This window comes from Balaenoptera musculus, chromosome 16 (assembly GCF_009873245.2).
Source record: "Balaenoptera musculus isolate JJ_BM4_2016_0621 chromosome 16, mBalMus1.pri.v3, whole genome shotgun sequence".
NCBI classification, from domain to species: domain Eukaryota; kingdom Metazoa; phylum Chordata; class Mammalia; order Artiodactyla; family Balaenopteridae; genus Balaenoptera; species Balaenoptera musculus.
This window is the reverse complement of record NC_045800.1, coordinates 84,734,192-84,752,395: the sequence shown is the minus strand read 5'-3', so window position 1 is coordinate 84,752,395 and position 18,204 is coordinate 84,734,192. Positions and strand designations below refer to the sequence as shown.

The window sequence follows — 18,204 nt, the reverse complement described above, 5'->3', positions numbered from 1 at the left end:
TAATAGAAACCTTTCCAGTTACTGGCATTTAGTTTCATAATCCATATAAACTCAATAAAGATGTAAATTCAGTCCCTTGCTTCATCACTGCCCACCTAAGATGCTATTCCCTTCCTTCACGTAGCAAGACAAGCTACTTCTCTGAATCCTGGCTGTGACCGTCTCGTGTCCTCCGCTGAAGAGCCGTACCACCTCTCCCGACCCTGGAACGACCCTTGTCTGCTCTACCCTGCGGTCTAGCTGTTCCTGTGAAGGTCTGAGATGGTAAGCAGTCTCCACATGCTGTTAATTTATTCATTTTTAAATCATCTTTAACACCATCTAGGACAATTGTTACCTGGTAAGTAATGACGAGGCTGAATAAATGAACACAGAAAGGTGTACATAGGAAAGCTGTGCTTTAAGCTCTGAGCTACAGCTGGGTTAACGACACTATACTGCATAACACATTGCATGAATGATTTGGCTCCTACATCCGTTCTGCAGACTCAAGACCCACAGCCCTCACTAAATATTAGGCACTTACGAAGCGGAGATAAGAGATCTGATCTTTTCTGCAGGTATTCCATTTCCAGATTGTTATATCTTTCTTGATCACTGGATCTGTCCACAGACTTGAGCTGAGAAACATAACCATCCAGGAAGCAATCAATCAGGGCTACCAGCTGCTCTGTCAGAATGTTTCGGAGGTTGCTGTCTGCCTGAGGATAAACCATTTTCAGGACAATCCCATGCTGGCGCACTATTGCTGTTCGGATGCCGGCAGGACCACTTGTTGCTGTAAAATCACACAATATGACAAGTAAGGATTCTATAATGGCTACGGGAAAGACCAACTGCCTAAAAATTATATCCCGTCAGCCTTGATGGATGGAAAAAGAAATCAAACAGGAGGTCAGCTGATACTTCTCTATGTCCTGCTCAAACCCATCTTCTCTATGAGGACGGCCTCAGCAAAGCCAGGTAAACATGATTCTTCTTCCTTCTAAATTCCTTTAACGCTACTCCACTTACTTCCTTGTATCAAATCAACGAAAAATACAGTCAGTACATCCAGGGCCTGCTGCTATGAATAACTATACGTACTAAAACCTAGTAGATGCGTGAGTACCAGTTTAAAAAAATGAGTTACAGAGAGATCTACAAATTATTCCAAGGCGATAAAGCGATTTTCATAAGAACTACTCATTTTGGAGATGGCACTTATGTTATTTTTCATTTCACTTACAAACTTGCACTAGGAGAACGATATGGCTTCCGAAAATAACAGACCATTAGAAATATATTTTGAACAACCGCTAATGAATCAGTATATTTGGGCTCAGTGCTTGCAATCTCACCTGTCCATGGAATATACTCAGGTTCTTTTTCTAGTGGCTCTTCTCTTCTGTACAAGGAGCTTCTATTTTGTCGATAGTGACTAGCAGCTTGCAGCATGTCCTGGAAAATGAAATGTGTTATCACATGCAGGAAGCGAGGGATCCCGGGATCTCTAAGATACTCTGAAACATCAAGTCTATTATTACAAAAAATTACTCGGCACAGGCCTGTAGGACTACTTTTTGATTCTTTCTGCATTTGAAATTTGTTTTACTCTACAGTTTAACTTCAATTTTAGAAAACTATGGTAACTGAACTAGGAAAACCATTACTATGAAGTCCATGAGCTAAAATTAAATGAAACATTTTAATCAATAATATAAGTAGTGAGCTTTTGTGTAATTAAAAAGCGGACAGTTACAGTAACATTAATACATTTGCAATGACATACATGTCCTTTTCCAAATAAAAGGTTTATTCTACCAAATAGAAACTTTTAACATGCACAAGGCAAACACTCAAATGTATATTAACTGACTGATAAAATGACTGAGGTTTTCCTAACTTTTTGGAATTAACAAATGGCTAAACCATTATGGATTACTGGTGATGCAAAGTAGGAGTATGGAGACCACTTTCTCCTCTATCCACAGTCTGGGCTTTGATTTGCTGGTATCTTCACTGCGCATTTGTACCTTGAGAATACTGTTCACGCTGATCACCACCTCCGCCCATTCGACTGATTCCAAGGACGTGTCCTTCAGGACTTGCTCCTCGTGCTCCAGTAAACACTCACAGATGGTATCCACCTGGGACACCTGAGGGAGGACAGAGACGGCACCTACTAGCAACAGAAACCATACTGATGGGTGACAATTACAGCTGCCTGGAATCGACTCAGCAGGCTTTCCTCACTAAGTCACACCCTCTGCTCAGTAGTCAAAGGGACGGTCAGTGATGAAAACAAATTCAAAAACCAAGAAAAGTGAGAATCTCCTAACTTTAAAAGGTAGAGAGCCCAAATAACTGAGTCTGATAAACAAGCAAATTCTGGATTGGTAGCCGGTAGATTTTTTATTTAAATATCAAGTAACTGAAATATTTGTTTATTATAGCTATGAGGGCTCAATGCCACCTTTAAACAGTACTAGGCTACAAATGATGTCACATAACAATGCGAGACCCCAAAGTAATGAATTAAACGAATGAACTAATGGATTAAAATAGTTATCCAACCAATGAACTTGCTTATTTCTTTCTTTGAAGAACTTCTTTTCTTTAGGCATAATAGAAATGTTTGTAGAACAGCAGTAGCTACATAGAAACTAAATACATAACTTGTAACTGTTCTATTTTTTGTCATTAATTAAAACATGCCGTAACTGTGCAAAAATGTTAAGCACTGAAACACTTGTTTCCAGTTTCAGCCCACAGTTAAGCTTTTCCCCCTTTATTTATCAAGTGGATATTTACTTGGCATTTAGAGTTTGCATAGCATTGAACACTCAGAGATAAGAAGAAATGGAAATTAGATTTGCTGCCCTCAAGGAGCTTACAAACTAGTTGAAGGAACAATTCGTAAACACATGCACAGTGGAGCCCAAACAAAATCACTCTTCTTCCTTTAGTATTTCTGATGTCAGTCAAAGGCATCCTAACAGCCCTAGCAAGAAACCTCTGGCACTTTGAATCTGTAAGAATCTTTTACACTGTTAATGTGAAAAAGATAATGAAAGCATATGTGATATAAAAGGCAGGAAATAATATAAAAGCAAATAAAATGCCAAGACACTTGCTAGACAGCCTTACCACGTGAGTGACATGTTCAGTGGTTTCAAACATTGCTCATAAGCTGTACCAACACTGTTGAGGGCCTGTTCTGAAGCAGTTAACTCGCTTTACAGAGCCCCAGGAGGTGCGGGGGCTCCTTCCAGACTGGCGACAGGTGGAGGGTGAACCCTCAAGCACAGTCTGTATTATTTTACCTTCTATCCAGGGCTGTGAGATCGCATCTCCTCTACACAGCCCACCAATCAGAGCCTGACTTGAGTTAACCAGCTCTTCTCTTAAAATGCATACCTGTTTGTAATGTAATTTACCACTCCCAAGTGGATGGACACAGGTAAAAAGAAAAAAAAAATTGATACATATTTTTTCGCTAAACACATGCATACCCTCTTCAGCTCTCTCTTTTTATTATGGTTATGCCATGTGGGGGGACCTTTAGAACTTCACCCAAAGGAAGCTTAAGACCAGTAAATGTAAAGAGAAATTAAGATAAATGGTGATGTAAACAGTCTTAAACATTACTATCTTCCATATGGAGCATTCTTTTGAGGAACCAATCACATTTTTAGTTTTTTTTTTTTTTCCCTATCATATTCCTACAGCGCTACTCATGAATTATGTATTCATCCAATTGATAATTTCCAGACCCTTTTTTTTTCCAGTTAATTGGAAAAATGTACTTATACTTAATTAACTAGTATGCTTTACACTTTGATCCAAAGCAGAAAAAGGAACCAGGCTCTTGCTCAATTCGTCATTAATAATTAAAAAAGAAAAACAAAAACTTTATCATGTAAAATTATGTATGAATAAAGACAAAAAAGGACACAAAAATGACAACAGTTTGGTTAGATCATGAAATTTGAGGTGACTTGTCTCTCTTTTTTTTCATTCAGATTTCAGGTATACTTGATTAAAAAACAAAACAAAACAGAAAAGTGCTTGCCTTACATTCCCTAGAAAAAAAGCCCAAATGCATAAAAATGAGGCCTTCTTCAAACTAAATACATTTATGGAGTCAACAGAACTGAACATAGTTCAGTGTCTTATTTTTGGTTGCAGTACATCAAATATTCAGAGTAGAAGAGACCCTTGGCACAGGCTGTTAGATGCTAGATGACAGCCAGACTGCACGAGGAAGGAGATAAAATTAGAGGCACCAGACAGAAAAGTTTCCCAAATGCAAAAAACAACCCCAAGTCCCACAGAGCTGGGGGAAGAGCGAGCACTGCTTCTAAACTCCGACAATGCCACAGAGGGAGAAGGAGCAGCCCTAGTGAAGGGCTACAGACCCCTGAAGCGACTGACTAGCACCCCCAAAACAGCCTGCTGGACGGCGGCTCAGAGCCAGGGTCTCAGCTGGGTCAACCGGCCCCTGGGTCCTGGCGTCAACACCTGTAAAGGGAGACGGGAAAGTCAGCCCTGCCTTTCAGGAGGCTGTGAGGTGTCACTCAGGTACCAGAGCTGTGTGCTCTGACCAGCGTCCGGCTGCCACCAGCTGGCCAGCACCTTCATCTTTTCTCCCTCCCAAGTTTACAGCAGGTTTTTCTTTTCCTCTGAAAATAAATCTGACTTTAAAAGTGAGGTGTAGAGCAGGATCCCAGCGGGCAGCTGAGGAGAGTTTAGTGAAGGGACTGTTTACAAAGATGTGGGCGGGAGTCAGGGGACCAAGGCGGGATGGTGCAGCCCCGGGCTAGCAAGACGGGGAGCCACGATTAGGTCCAGGCCTGAAGGGGCACTGGGACAGAGCAGTCGCTGGAGGGGCGGAGAGGGCGGCCTGAGAGGAGCCTGGTCGGACAGCAGGCACAGCAAACAGGTGGAAGCAGCAAGGAAGGAAGCTGGGGACGACAGCTCCAAGCTCTGACCTGATGGTGCTGCACCTTCATCAGAACAACAGAAGCCAGGGGGCAGGGGAGCCCACCACGGAGATGCCCTCCAAGGCAGAGTCAAGACGTGGTGTGGAGAAACACAAGGAAAACATCCAGACGTGATAGGGAAGACTTTGTAGTCATCTTTACAAGCCCTAACTTACAGGGAAAGTGATAAATGAGTGATACTTTTGAGGGATAATTTACCCAGAAAACATGGAGTCCAATTTAAAACTTCAAGGAGCTCTTTTGTCCTCAATCCTTTCCTCGCCGGGGGCCCGTTCCGTAAATGGCACGGCGCTCCAGAGCCGCACTAAGGGGAGGACGGGTCTCATCTCACCTCTCTGAAGAAGACGTCTGCGGGGGTCAGGTTGCACGGGATGTCGCAGTCCCTCTTGTTTAAAGCCATCAGTATCGCTGTGTTCACAAGGTCGGAAAGCCTGGAGTGGTGGTTCTTGAGGACGATGGCGGCGGCCAGCTTCTCGGCGTGTTCACAGAGCAGCAGCCGTGTGGCCATCGGCAGCCCTCTCACCGGAGAAGTGCCGAGACGTCCAAACAAGCCGACCTTGTGACAAGACGAACACGTATTCTTAGAAAGCATTCACAGTAACATACAGGAGAACGCAGTCACATTTCCACCAGCAGCTCACTGGGTACAGAGATGCTGGCCCCATCCTCCCCCAGAAAGACCTCCGTCTATTGGTTTTTGGGGCTGTTCCTAACACACACACACACACACACACACACACACACACACTCACTCTCTCTCTCTCTCTCTCTCTTCAGCCAGGGCCATTTACACCTGTAAGAAAGTACAGACATTCCTGTTCTAAGATTAGGGTCAACTACTGTTGTCTCTACCTATCTTATTCCTCAAATTATTGTTTATGGTTATCAAAATCATAAAATTGTTCTTTTCTAGCTACATTGATCAACTCCCCTAGACTCCAGACCTTCAGAACTAGAACCTCAGCAGCCTCCATCTTCCAGAACCCTAAAGCCATGGGGGGGGGGGTCTCTGACCCTTTGCATCAGCTGCCTCTGATTTGCTTGATGCCCATTTCTGGCTTGAGGAGAAGAGTTTTATATTCAGAATTATTTCCTTAGATACAAGTATCCAGTTGTACATTTTTCCTGATTATTAACGTAAACCTTTCAATGACATAAGCTCTAAATATTAAAGGAAATATAAAGGCACAGGCAGACTGGGATTTTTAGATCTGGCTAGACATTCCCTCGCAACGGACGCTGCCACCAAGAGCTGTGTGACTCCACGAGGGTCTGAGGCCCAGGAAGGCTGTGCCAAGAGATGCCGCAACGGCTCCAACTCCATGGCTCCCTCCCCTTCGCACCACCCTCCCCCATAACTTAGCGTCCCCGCAGTGTGGCATGTGAGGGCCACGGACTACTCCCACCCCAGCACGCACACCCTTCTGCAACGTGACCTTGCCACTCCTCCCATCAAGAGGCACAATCAATTTCCCAATCCCTTTTATCTGGCCTGGCCTTGTGACTTGCTTCGACCAACGTCGCTTTGGTGGAAGTGATAACATGTGACGTCTGAAGCCTACAGCTTCTAAGTTCATCCCCTTGAAGCGCCGCCTGGAGACCACAGGAGGCCAGTCCAGCCTAGAGGAGGATGAGACTAAGTGGGGGAGAACCAAGAGGCCCCAGCGGACGGAGGCACCGACTGCCAGTCAGACGAGAGACACCTGGGGACCTGCCAGCTCAGCCCACCCCAAATGCAGTTCAAGGAGAGGGCCCGGGGAAATCAGCAAAGAACTGCCCTGCTAACCCACAGTTGTTTTAACCCACCACATCCTGGGGTATTTGTTATGTGTTAAGAGTTAACTGATAACGCTTGACAATTACATCAGGAGAAAACATGTTTTTTCCCCATTGATCTGTAGCCCACCTAAAACACTAAGAAAAGACTCAATGAACAAATAAAGCTCTCTTGCCCAGACAGTAAGAGCAGACTGGAGCCAGACTGTGCATTAAAATTGAAGCAGAATGAGGTATTAGAAACAACCAAGGTATTTCTGGAATCCTCTAGAACCACACTGTCCAATAAGGTAGCCACTATCCAGCAAAGTGGTGACTTTAAGTTAATTAAATTTAAATTTAGTAAACTTCAGTTCCTCAGCTGCAGCAACAATTTCAAGTGTTCAGCAGCCACACAGGACTGAGGCTGCCATGCTGGGCGGCACAGCCACAGGGCAGTCCCATCACCACAGAAGGTTCTATTAGGCAGCACTGACTTCAGTCTCTTTAACAAGGAGGCATACTGATTCTGGGAAAAAATATGCAAAAACGGATTTAAATTAATTCTTTTGGATTATGCCTGGGAGCCACAACTGATCAACAAGGTAAGGATGGGTGATTTTGTGTAACAACTCTGTCTAGCAGCAAAAACAGTTTCTATTATTAGGCTCAATATAAATGGGAATTCCCTTACCCCTTAAAAAAAAAAAGAATACTTTGGGGCTTCCCTGGTGGCGCAGTGGTTGAGAATCTGCCTGCCAATGCAGGGGACACGGGTTCGAGCCCTGGTCTGGGAAGATTCCACATGCCGCGGAGCAACTAGGCCCGTGAGCCACAACTACTGAGCCTGCGCGTCTGGAGCCTGTGCTCCGCAACGAGAGGCTGCGACAGTGAGAGGCCCGCGCACTGCGATGAAGAGTGGTCCCCGCTTGCCGCAACTAGAGAAAGCCCTCGCACAGAAACGAAGACCCAACACAGCCATAAATAAATAAATAAATTAATTAATTAATTAATTAAAAAAAAAAGAATACTTTAAATGAGTATTTGATGCTAATGGCACCTCGAAATTAAACATCCACATAGAAAAACCTGTCACCGCCTTCAGATTCTTCACTGTCTTTCTAATAATACAAAATCAACTCGGGAAAACCTAAGTTTTATATAAAAGCACACAGGAAATCCGAATGAAAAGCAGGGTATCATAGGATGTAACAAGAAAAGCTGAAATAACATTTCTGCTGAAATACACTATTTTTCTCCTTTTTATCCTATTTTCAAAGCAGCTTTGACTCTTGTAGTAACAGGCCTCCACACAGGCCTGGAATTATTTACTTAAGTCAGCAAAGAAAATGGACAACACTAGTCATGGCCCACCCAATGAAACACCTCAGAATTAGTGAGAAAGGGTCTCCCACTGTCCTGGAGCGAGCCACAAAAGGCACAATAAAGCCAGGTGTCCGGCCATCCCTGTTCACAGCAACTGGGAGGCTTACTTGGTGAATGAAGTCCATAAGGAAAGAATGGGCTTTCATCTTGTCTTCGAGCTGGTGGAGAATAATCAAAGATGTATTGCTGAACCCAGGTGCTTCTGGCGAAACACAATAACAAGACAAAAACATAAATCACTGGCTTGACAGAAAGCACTGCTATTAAGAGTTAAGAAAAATCTATACAAAAGGAAAGCACTAACCTTTCAACGCAATTACTAATTACAATACCCAAGAGGTTAAAAATTTAGACGAAACTTTTGGGGGTTTGATACAATTCATACCGTATTTATTCAAAACACAAATATGCTATTATTAGCTTCATCATTCGTATCATTCTAAGCTTGACAGCTCAAAACAGTCAAAGAAAGAAGGTGAGCACTGATGTTTTCTTCCTAAGACTCTAACGAGAATTGCTTGGTAGGCAGGAAATTGGGGAGCGGAAGGATGTCTGTGACAGTCCCATGGTCCTTGGGGACCCCCGAGTGCCCCGATGCTGCGTGGAGGGTAAGAGGGACAGTCACCCAGGGCGAACAGGAGGGCACATGCCCACTTCACCCAGGGCGAACAGGAGGGCACATGCCCACCTCACCCAGGGCGAACAGGAGGGCACATGCCCACCTCACCCAGGGCGAACAGGAGGGCACATGCCCACCTCACCCAGGGCGAACAGGAGGGCACATGCCCACCTCACCCAGGGCGAACAGGAGGGCACATGCCCACCTCACCCAGGGCGAACAGGAGGGCACATGCCCACCTCACCCAGGGCGAACAGGAGGGCACATGCCCACCTCACCCAGGGCGAACAGGAGGGCACATGCCCACCTCACCCAGGGCGAACAGGAGGGCACATGCCCACCTCACCCAGGGCGAACAGGAGGGCACATGCCCACCTCACCCAGGGCGAACAGGAGGGCACATGCCCACCTCACCCAGGGCGAACAGGAGGGCACATGCCCACCTCACCCAGGGCGAACAGGAGGGCACATGCCCACCTCACCCAGGGCGAACAGGAGGGCACATGCCCACCTCACCCAGGGCGAACAGGAGGGCACATGCCCACCTCACCCAGGGCGAACAGGAGGGCACATGCCCACCTCACCCAGGGCGAACAGGAGGGCACATGCCCACTTCACCCAGGGCGAACAGGAGGGCACATGCCCACTTCACCCAGGGCGAACAGGAGGGCACATGCCCACTTCACCCAGGGCGAACAGGAGGGCACATGCCCACTTCACCCAGGGCGAACAGGAGGGCACATGCCCACTTCTACCGGCTGAGATCTGACCACCGCTGCTCTTAGACAAGCACATGATTTCCATTAGCCAAATTCAGGAGTTACGCTAAAATTGTCATTTAATTTGGGGCAAGTGTCAAATGCCTACCTATGCCACCAATTTCCTTTTAGAAATAAAATGCTGAGAAAGCTAAGTAGGGCTGATTAATCTGTTCTGACAGAACATGTACGATTTGCTCCAGTGTTTCCTCAGTTTCTATTCTACTATGTAGACCTGTTCTGAGCCCTTTATGTATGTATGCATGTATGTATGTAAAATAGATGAGGTGGTTTTATTTTTCTTATTTTGGCCGTGCCATACGGCTTGCGGGATCTCAGTTCCCCGACCAGGGACCAAACCCGGGCCATGGCAGTGAAAGCTCCAGATCCTAACCACTAAGACCATCCAGGAGCTCCCTGTTCTGAGCCCTTTTCAAAATCTACCATAAGGAAAGTTACAACTTTTATAAAATACTGAATTGATATTAAATTGCTTCAGAAAATAAAAAATATGCACTGAGAAACGCCTGAACAAAAGACCCAGCATATCCTTCCCCGTAACACTGGAATTAGGATGTCCCTACACTGAGAAACGCCTGAACAAAAGACCCAGCATATCCTTCCCCGTAACATTAGAATTAGGATGCCGCTACCCTCGGGCACAGACTCGGCCCACCGCGGATCAGAAGCAGGGTAGTCGTCCGCCAGGTCCACGCTGATCTGGGTAACAGCTCTGTCTAGTTCACAGTCGGAGTCCGAGTCAGAGTGAGAGGAGAACAGCTCGTCAACCAGCGTCTGAGCACCACCTAAATCTTTTCTGAAAGAAAATCAGAAAACAAAAGTATCAAAAGTAAAAGTATTAGGAGATAGGGGGACATATGTATATGTATAGCTGACTCACTTTGTTACAAAGCAGAAACTAACACACCATTGTAAAGCAGTTATACCCCAATAAAAATTTTAAAAAAAAGGATTAAACTCATAATGAAAAAGTTAACTGTGAAATTAAAAGTCCCATATGTTAGCCCAAAGTTTATTACTTCTAATAACATTTATTTAAAAGGGAGACAATTATGCATTCATTAATTCAACAGATATATGTTGAACACTGATAATACGCAGGCTCTGGAGACAGAACAATAAACAAAACATCAGAACACAGTCCTAAGACTTCACAAAGTATACAGTGGCGTGAGGAGTCAGATCATTAAAGAAGCAGTTACACACACACACTAGACAGGGAAAGAGCAGAGGCCACATAGCGCACAGAGGGAAAACCAAAACCCCCGAGGGGCGGGGCACACTTCCTGGAGGAAGAGGCGCAGGGAGGCTGGGGTGAGTGTGGGAGGGGCACACAGCGGCGGAGAGCACAAGACACACCTCTAAGAAGTACGCCTGCATCGCAGCCGAGAACGGAAGCCCTGGGGGAGAGAGGATCACCCAGTGAGGAGAGAGGGAAGAAGGGTCCAAGGCAGACCTCTAAGAAGTATGCCTGCATCCCAGCAGAGAACGGAAGCCCTGGGGGAGAGAGGGTCACCCAGTGAGGAGAGAGGGAAGAAGGGTCCAAGGCAGACCTCTAAGAAGTATGCCTGCATCCCAGCAGAGAACGGAAGCCCTGGGGGAGAGAGGGTCACCCAGTGAGGAGAGAGGGAAGAAGGGTCCAAGGCACACCTCTTAGAAACAAAGGGCAGAGCACAGAAGGTCTTGTAAAGCATGTGACGGAGTTTGAGCTTAGAAGGAAATGTCGCGATCTGTTCTATTTTTAAAAGATCATTCTAACTATGCTATGGAGATGGGGGGGTCAGACAGGAGAGAGAAAAATCCAGTGAGGAGGTTACTGCAGAAATCTATCCAGGCAAGAGAGGACGGGAGTTTCCACCAGCAGCAGCTGCAGCAGCGAAGGAGACAGGCAGACAGCTTTGAGAAAGAGACACAGGCGGGAAATTCTGGCCATCGGTTGGGTCTGATGTGTAAGGATGACTGAACAACTGACTGTGGCTGCTAGGACCTGCCACTGGAACAGGGGCTAGGAAAGAAAGAATAAGCTCTGGGGAAGCCAAGCACAGTTTCAGATGTGTTACAACTAGGTTCCTGTGGAACACACAACTGCTTCTGAACGTTCTTCATTTGTACGTAATGGCCCAGAGCAAGGCAGGGCTGTGCTTCTTCAGCAAATGAAGCCAAGGAAGGAGGAAAGATGGTGCAGGGAGTAGAAAGAGAAAAATATGGAAGACAATAACAACTGGAGACAACGTTTCAGGCAGCTTAGCTATAAACAGGAACAAGCAGAAGAGGTGCCAGCTCAAAGGGGGACAAGTCAAAGACTGGTCTTTTGTAAAAATGGCAGATTAAATATGATTAACAGCTGATGAGAAGAGGCCAGCACAGGGTCAAAGATGTAGAAGCGGAGTAACTGAGAGAGTACAGTCTCAAGGGAAACAGGACACCACGGCACTCAGAGCAGAGAGACTGGCCTTGGGAAGAAGAACACCTCTTCCTACTCCCCAGGGAGGGAAAGGGGAAGAGGAGTCGGGATGCAGGTAGGTTTGCGGGCGCTAAGGACAGGGAGTTGTCCTCTGATGGTGTCTACTATCTCTGTGGAACAGGAGCCTGAGTCAGCTGCCTCGGGGGGAAAGGGGCAGAGAAGTGGGAAGGCAGAGGAGGCGAGGAAAGGGTTGAAATGGTCTCTGCAGAACAGGAGACAGAGCCGACCAGAGAAACACAGAAAAACTGCCGCAAAGTGTTAAAGGCAAGGTTGAAGCCGGAAACCTGGTTATGCTAGAGGTCATGGGAATACAAAGTGGACTATGGCACGATCACTCGATAATGAACTATTTTAATCAAAAGACTAAGTTTCTTAAAACTCTCATGAACAAAAGCTTTTATATTTATATTAAGTAAAATGAAAATCAAAACAATATAAAAATTAATTTCAAAGAAACCATGCTATAAAAATAGTAATATTACCTTAGCAAAAAACTGAACGGATAACAGCTGAGAGTTCTATCCAGCAGCTCTGACCCCCTGAAAATAACTCTGGCTGCCACGCGCTGGGGGGAAGGAGGCTACCGGCGTCAGACGGGAAGAGGCCAGGGGAAGAGGCCAGACACGCTGCCGAACGCCCTGCAGCGCACAGCACGGCCCCACAACAAAGACCGCCCGGCCTCAAACGTCAGCAGTGAGAAGGCTGAGCAACGCCGCTTTAAAGGTTCCATGATCCCAGTTGTGAAGAGGCTAACTGTTTTAGACTATTGGCTGGCACCACCCCAGAAATGATTACTTGCTAACCTCATGGTACTTTATGCTAAACAGGATAAGTAGAAGGCACAGTTGTGTTAGAAGCCCAATAACACCGGTCCTGAGGTTACTACGCTCTGAGCACTTGAGGTCAGGGTCCGCTTTTCGTACTTAATCATCTTCCCCAGTAAAACATTTAGAAATGACTATACTGGGTTGAATAGTGTTCCCCCAAACACAAGTCCACCCAGAACCTCAGCACGTGACCTTATCTGGACATAAGGTTTTTGAAGATACGATCAGCTAAGTTTATGATGAGGTCATACTGGATTAGGGTGGGCCCTAAACCCAATGACTGGTGTCATCATCAGGACACGTGAAGACAGATGCACAGGGAAGAAGGCCAGATGCCAAGAGAGACAGCTGGAGGGAGGCGTACGTGGCCAAGGAAAGCCAACAACTGCCCGCAATCACCAGGAGCTAAGGGAGAGGCTAGCGAAGATCCTTCCCCAGAGCCTTCAGAGGGTACACGGCCCTGCTGCCACCGTCCTTCTGGACGTCTGGCCTCCAGAACTGTGACAGAATAAATTTCTATTGTTTTATGCCACCCAGTTTGTGGCAATTCACTACAGCAGGCACAGGAAACTAGTACAGTGACTCCATTACCATTTAAATGTTGAGATGCCACAAGTCTGACAGAACTGTTAATTAAAGGATAAATTTATACAAGATAAAATCATAGCATTAATCCAAATCTTGGCAGTCAGACTGAACACCATGCAACAGAACAAGATTAAAAGAATACTATTTAAAAACAGAAACAAACAAACTGCCCTCTTCTGGACAGGAAATGAAGCTCAGGAGACCATCACTGCGATGGCAGAGAATTTTCAACCTGTAAACGCACTGCGAAGTCTCAAGGGTGTCCCTTCTGTGAGAGGGAGCCGCCACGCACCAGACACCACCAGGAGTGCGATTACGGGACCACGAGCTGAGAGCGGGGAAAATGGAGGCAGTAAAGTCTGAATATTTCTTCAAAACAAAGATCCGCTAAACCCCAATTCCAGAAACATTAAGCAATGTGTCCAAAGTCTCACACAGCTAATCAGGGACAGAGCAAGGGCTGGATCACAATTTTCCTGAGTATTCATTCCAACATAAATGGAAGGTACCAGATACAGAACATGCAGAACGTGTGTGTAGGACGGACTGAAATGACTGTATAGGGGCAGCAAGTGTGACAGAGTGAGTGCAGCTGTTTCCTCCAGCCCGCGCACACCCTCCTGCGAGCGTCCTTCCACGGGGCCTCACCCCGGGACTCGCTGGGGCCAACGGGATATTAGCAAATGTGACCAAGCAGAGACTCGAAGAGCACTTGTGCAGCAAGGCCTCCTCTCTTCCACTTCCAGAACCCTGAGGTTTGTGAGCAGGCCAGGGCAGCCTGCTAGAGGAAGAGATGCCACATGAGGCAGACAGAGCTGACCAGCCGGGGTCCCCAGACGGGAGCAAGTGTAACCAGACAGCTGGCTGCTGACCACAGACCATGCGCGAGCCCAGGCAGGACCAGGAAAACTGCCACCCCAGCACAGCCCCAAACAACCAGACCCAGGGCCAGAAGCTGTATTAAATAAGCCACTGAGTTCTGTGGTGATGTCTACACAGCAGAACTCAACCAACAGGCCAAGCCTAATTCCTTTACAACAGCGATGATAACCCTTTGTAAGCAACGTCACTGCTTTCACATTATACATAAAGCATGCCTGCAAGCTGTCCTCAGGGCCACCATTTCTAGTGGGACCCTGTTTCCATCGCGTGGAGAGGCTGTGTTACACCAGGTTTTTCCCAGCCCAGCTGGAACCCCCCTGCGGACACCAAGTTCAGAAGCAGAGTTTGCTGAAGTGCTAAAGCTCAGAAAAGCATCTCCTCCTTGATGGCTTCACTCCTCCAACTCGCTCCCGCTAATCAACAAACCAGTAACGTGTGTCCTCGGACATCAAAAGAGCAGTAATTTTAAAAACTTGTGGGGCTTCCCTGGTGGCGCAGTGGTTGAGAATCTGCCTGCCAATGCAGGGGACGCGGGTTCGAGCCCTGGTCTGGGAAGATCCCACATGCCGCGGACCAACTGGGCCCGTGAGCCACAGCTACTGAGCCTGCGCGTCTGGAGCCCGTGCTCCGCAACAAGAGAGGCTGCGATAGTGAGAGGCCCGCGCACCGCGATGAAGAGTGGCCCCCGCTCGCCGCAACTAGAGAAAGCCCTCGCACAGAAACGAAGACCCAACACAGCCAAAAATAAATAAATAAATAAATAAAAATTTAAAAAAAAAAAAAAAAAAAAAAAAAACTTGTTATACCTGCAGTATTGCAGAAAAGCAGCTTTTAGCAATTTGGTTTTATCTTCCCGGGCAACAGTCTCATTCTTGGTAGAGGTGTCAAAAACCACACTCTGTAAAATAACAAACTATAATTTAGAGGTGAAGGTATAAGAATATTCTTAGTTATTGGACTAAACATTGGACCCACCTATGAGAGCAACAGTACAGACACACAGCTGTTTGCCATACTCTCTATACCAATGGTTTATATATTGATTCTTAAGACATTTATTGAAACAAGATAAAACACACCAAATGATCAACTAAAGTCCTATAGAAAATGTATATATAATTCAGGGATTATACTGTGAGTAAAATCATCTGGAGATTTCATCACAACACAACCTTCTTATAGGCTTACCCTTATACAACTCATCACAAAGTATATTTCTAAGCATAATGGTTGATTTCAGTCTTAAAGAAAAACTTAGAGAAATTTAAAAGAAATGGAATACTGTAAGACAATTTCAGAACATACAGCAGTATTATGAAAACCACATGATTACAAAAGAACAAAAGTAAAAAAAAAAAGTTACTTTCTGTTGAACCTGTATCAGATCATTTTCATTTTGAATTACACAGTCTATATATTTTACATACTATTCAAACAGAAATTACCCCAAACAGTGTTCATTTTTAGCCTCCTGTAAAAGAATGATAAAAATCTTTTTTAAGGATCAGGGTATTTCAGAATTCAAGATGACAGGAAAAAAAAAAATGATGTTTTTTTTCCCCACTCTCCCCTCAAAAATCATCCCAGAAGAAAAAGAAGAAAAAGAAACACAACCACCACACATCTGCGGTTCCAACTGCAACACACAAAGATGGAAAGCAGGAGGAGGAGCAGCAAGTGACAGAGCAGGGAGAAGGCCGGGCAAACCCGTGCAGTGCGGGGCCAGGCAGTTCCTGGCAGACAGCAGGCAAGGGGCTTCTCTAGAGACGTGACCCTGGGCAAAGCTTTACAGAAAGGCGCCTACGGAGCTGCTGGAGGGTGTGGGAAGATTAAGCCAGATAGCAAAGGAAAGTAAGCGAATAGGAAATTAGTCCACTCCAAGAATCGCACACAGTTGTACACTAAAGGAGATGTAATCAGCACACTGCTTCACTCTGGACTATCAACGACGTTCACACTGCCATTATAATGGGAAAAATGTATACTGGGATGATAAAGGCAGAGAGAGGAGTGCAGGCTACCCCAAGCCCTCATCTTCCATGACAGGAGATCTACAGACGAGAATTAGTGAATGAGAGACAGCAATACACGCGTATTACTTAGAAATGTGGAGGAAAACACCAAAAGAAACAGCTGAAGGACTTACAAGTAGTCGCTTCTGAATAAAAGCACAAAAGAGATGAGAGAGATAAAAGAACTAATGTCTTCATCACAACTCTTTTAAAAGTGTCTGACTTTTAAACATTTGTGGGAAATATCCTGATAAAAGTGGTTAAATCCTTTGCAAATCAACTACACTTTAAACCAACTATACTTAAAAAAAAAAAAAATATCGTATGGAACCACGTTACCTCATTGCCTGGTCCAGCAACTGAAGATGCCAGGGAATCTTCAAGGTCTTCTACCAATACGGACACATTTTCCCTTGAAGTAATCGACACCAATCCACTGTTTCTAGAAAAAAGGATAGGAACGCCCCCACAGGAACCAGCTCCTAAAATACTATCTCCTAAGAGAAAGAAAAATACACGATCAGATAGACGTAACCAAAAAGTACTTTCCTAAATCCACCTCCCAGAAGAAAATCCTGGTGATATCCTTTGCCGTGTTACTCCTACTCTGTAATCCCACGTCAAAAGTCAAGGCTCCCCGCTATCTGGAGTGGTAGGCTGTGTCCTTCACTGTGCCTTCCAAGAGTAGTGGGTACAGAGCACCAAACAAGAAAATCATCCCTTCTGCGAGACTCAGAGTACAGCTTGCCAACCCTACCTTGACTTACTGAGTAAGCCAGTGCGGAAGGAAAAGGTTTAAGCTCTCTTGGAGTCTTAACAGCATCCCACGCACCCAGTCAAGGCTCTGGTGCTGGGACTAGAGAACCGAGGTTCCATCCTGCTGCCTCACATGGATTTGGCCTTTGCCCCTTAAGATAAAGACCCTGATGAGACTGTCCGCTTGGTGTTTGTCACTCCTGGCTGGCTTCCCCCATTACCCACACCTCCCCGCCAATTCCAGCCCCCTTGCATTAGTCCAGCACCTGGGATTCTTCTTACCCAGGGGTCTGGACAAACATTTAAAGAATATCAACTCAGAATAAGTCACTCTTACTGACCAGGAACAAGCAATTACTTCTGTCAGCATCAGTTCTTTTCTTCTTGGCCTCTTCTGGGGAAAACGTTACTATTTTTTGCCCATAAATATATCAGTTTGGGAATTCTACCACCCTTCCAGTCTTTCAGCTATTGTAGGTGTGGTATTGAATGTCACAGGCATCATGCTTGAAGCAAAGTTTACGGAAAGAGAACAAAAACTGCTCAGAATGACTAATGAGTTCCCGAATCCTAGTTTCTGAAACCACTACCCTACCTTGTGTATTGAAGACGATTTTCTCCTGAGGAAGAGAAAACTTCCCAGTTCCTGTGGAGCACACGTAGACAGCACTTTCAGTATACAGATAGGCAGTCTGGTTTGAAAAGTTTGGGACCATCAACTGACATATAATCAAGTCTTCAGACTGAAAATTAAATTTAAGATTACATTTAATCAGAATTGAAACACAAATAGATGGAAAGATATACCATGTTCCTGGATTGGAAGAATCAACATTGTGAAAATGACTCTACTACCCAAAGCAATCTACAGATTCAATGCAATCCCTATCAAACTACCACTGGCATTTTTCACAGAACTAGAACAAAAAATTTCACAATTTGTATGGAAACACAAAAGACCCCGAATAGCCAAAGCAATCTTGAGAACGAAAAATGGAGATGGGGGAATCAGGCTCCCTGACTTCAGACTATATTACAAAGCTACAGTAATCAAGACAGTTTGGTACTGGCACAAAAACAGAAATATTGATCAATGGAACAGGATAGAAAGCCCAGAGATAAACCCACGCACATATGGTCACCTTATCTTT

General features: G+C 45.4%; 1 protein-coding gene across 2 annotated transcripts in view; it reads right to left on the bottom strand.

Moving 5' to 3' along the window:
- The window catches only part of NUP133 (nucleoporin 133), a 54,992-nt gene that overhangs the window by 19,317 nt on the left and 17,471 nt on the right, over nt 1–18,204 (bottom strand). For both annotated transcript variants that reach the window (XM_036829250.1, XM_036829251.1), the window contains exons 10-18: nt 17,649–17,796; nt 16,637–16,794; nt 15,092–15,183; nt 10,157–10,320; nt 8,234–8,328; nt 5,317–5,541; nt 2,016–2,138; nt 1,341–1,440; nt 527–778 (exon numbers count right to left, since the gene is read on the bottom strand). In XM_036829250.1, the coding sequence (XP_036685145.1) occupies nt 527–778; nt 1,341–1,440; nt 2,016–2,138; nt 5,317–5,541; nt 8,234–8,328; nt 10,157–10,320; nt 15,092–15,183; nt 16,637–16,794; nt 17,649–17,796 (1,357 nt within the window). The remainder of the gene's footprint in view (nt 1–526; nt 779–1,340; nt 1,441–2,015; nt 2,139–5,316; nt 5,542–8,233; nt 8,329–10,156; nt 10,321–15,091; nt 15,184–16,636; nt 16,795–17,648; nt 17,797–18,204) is intronic.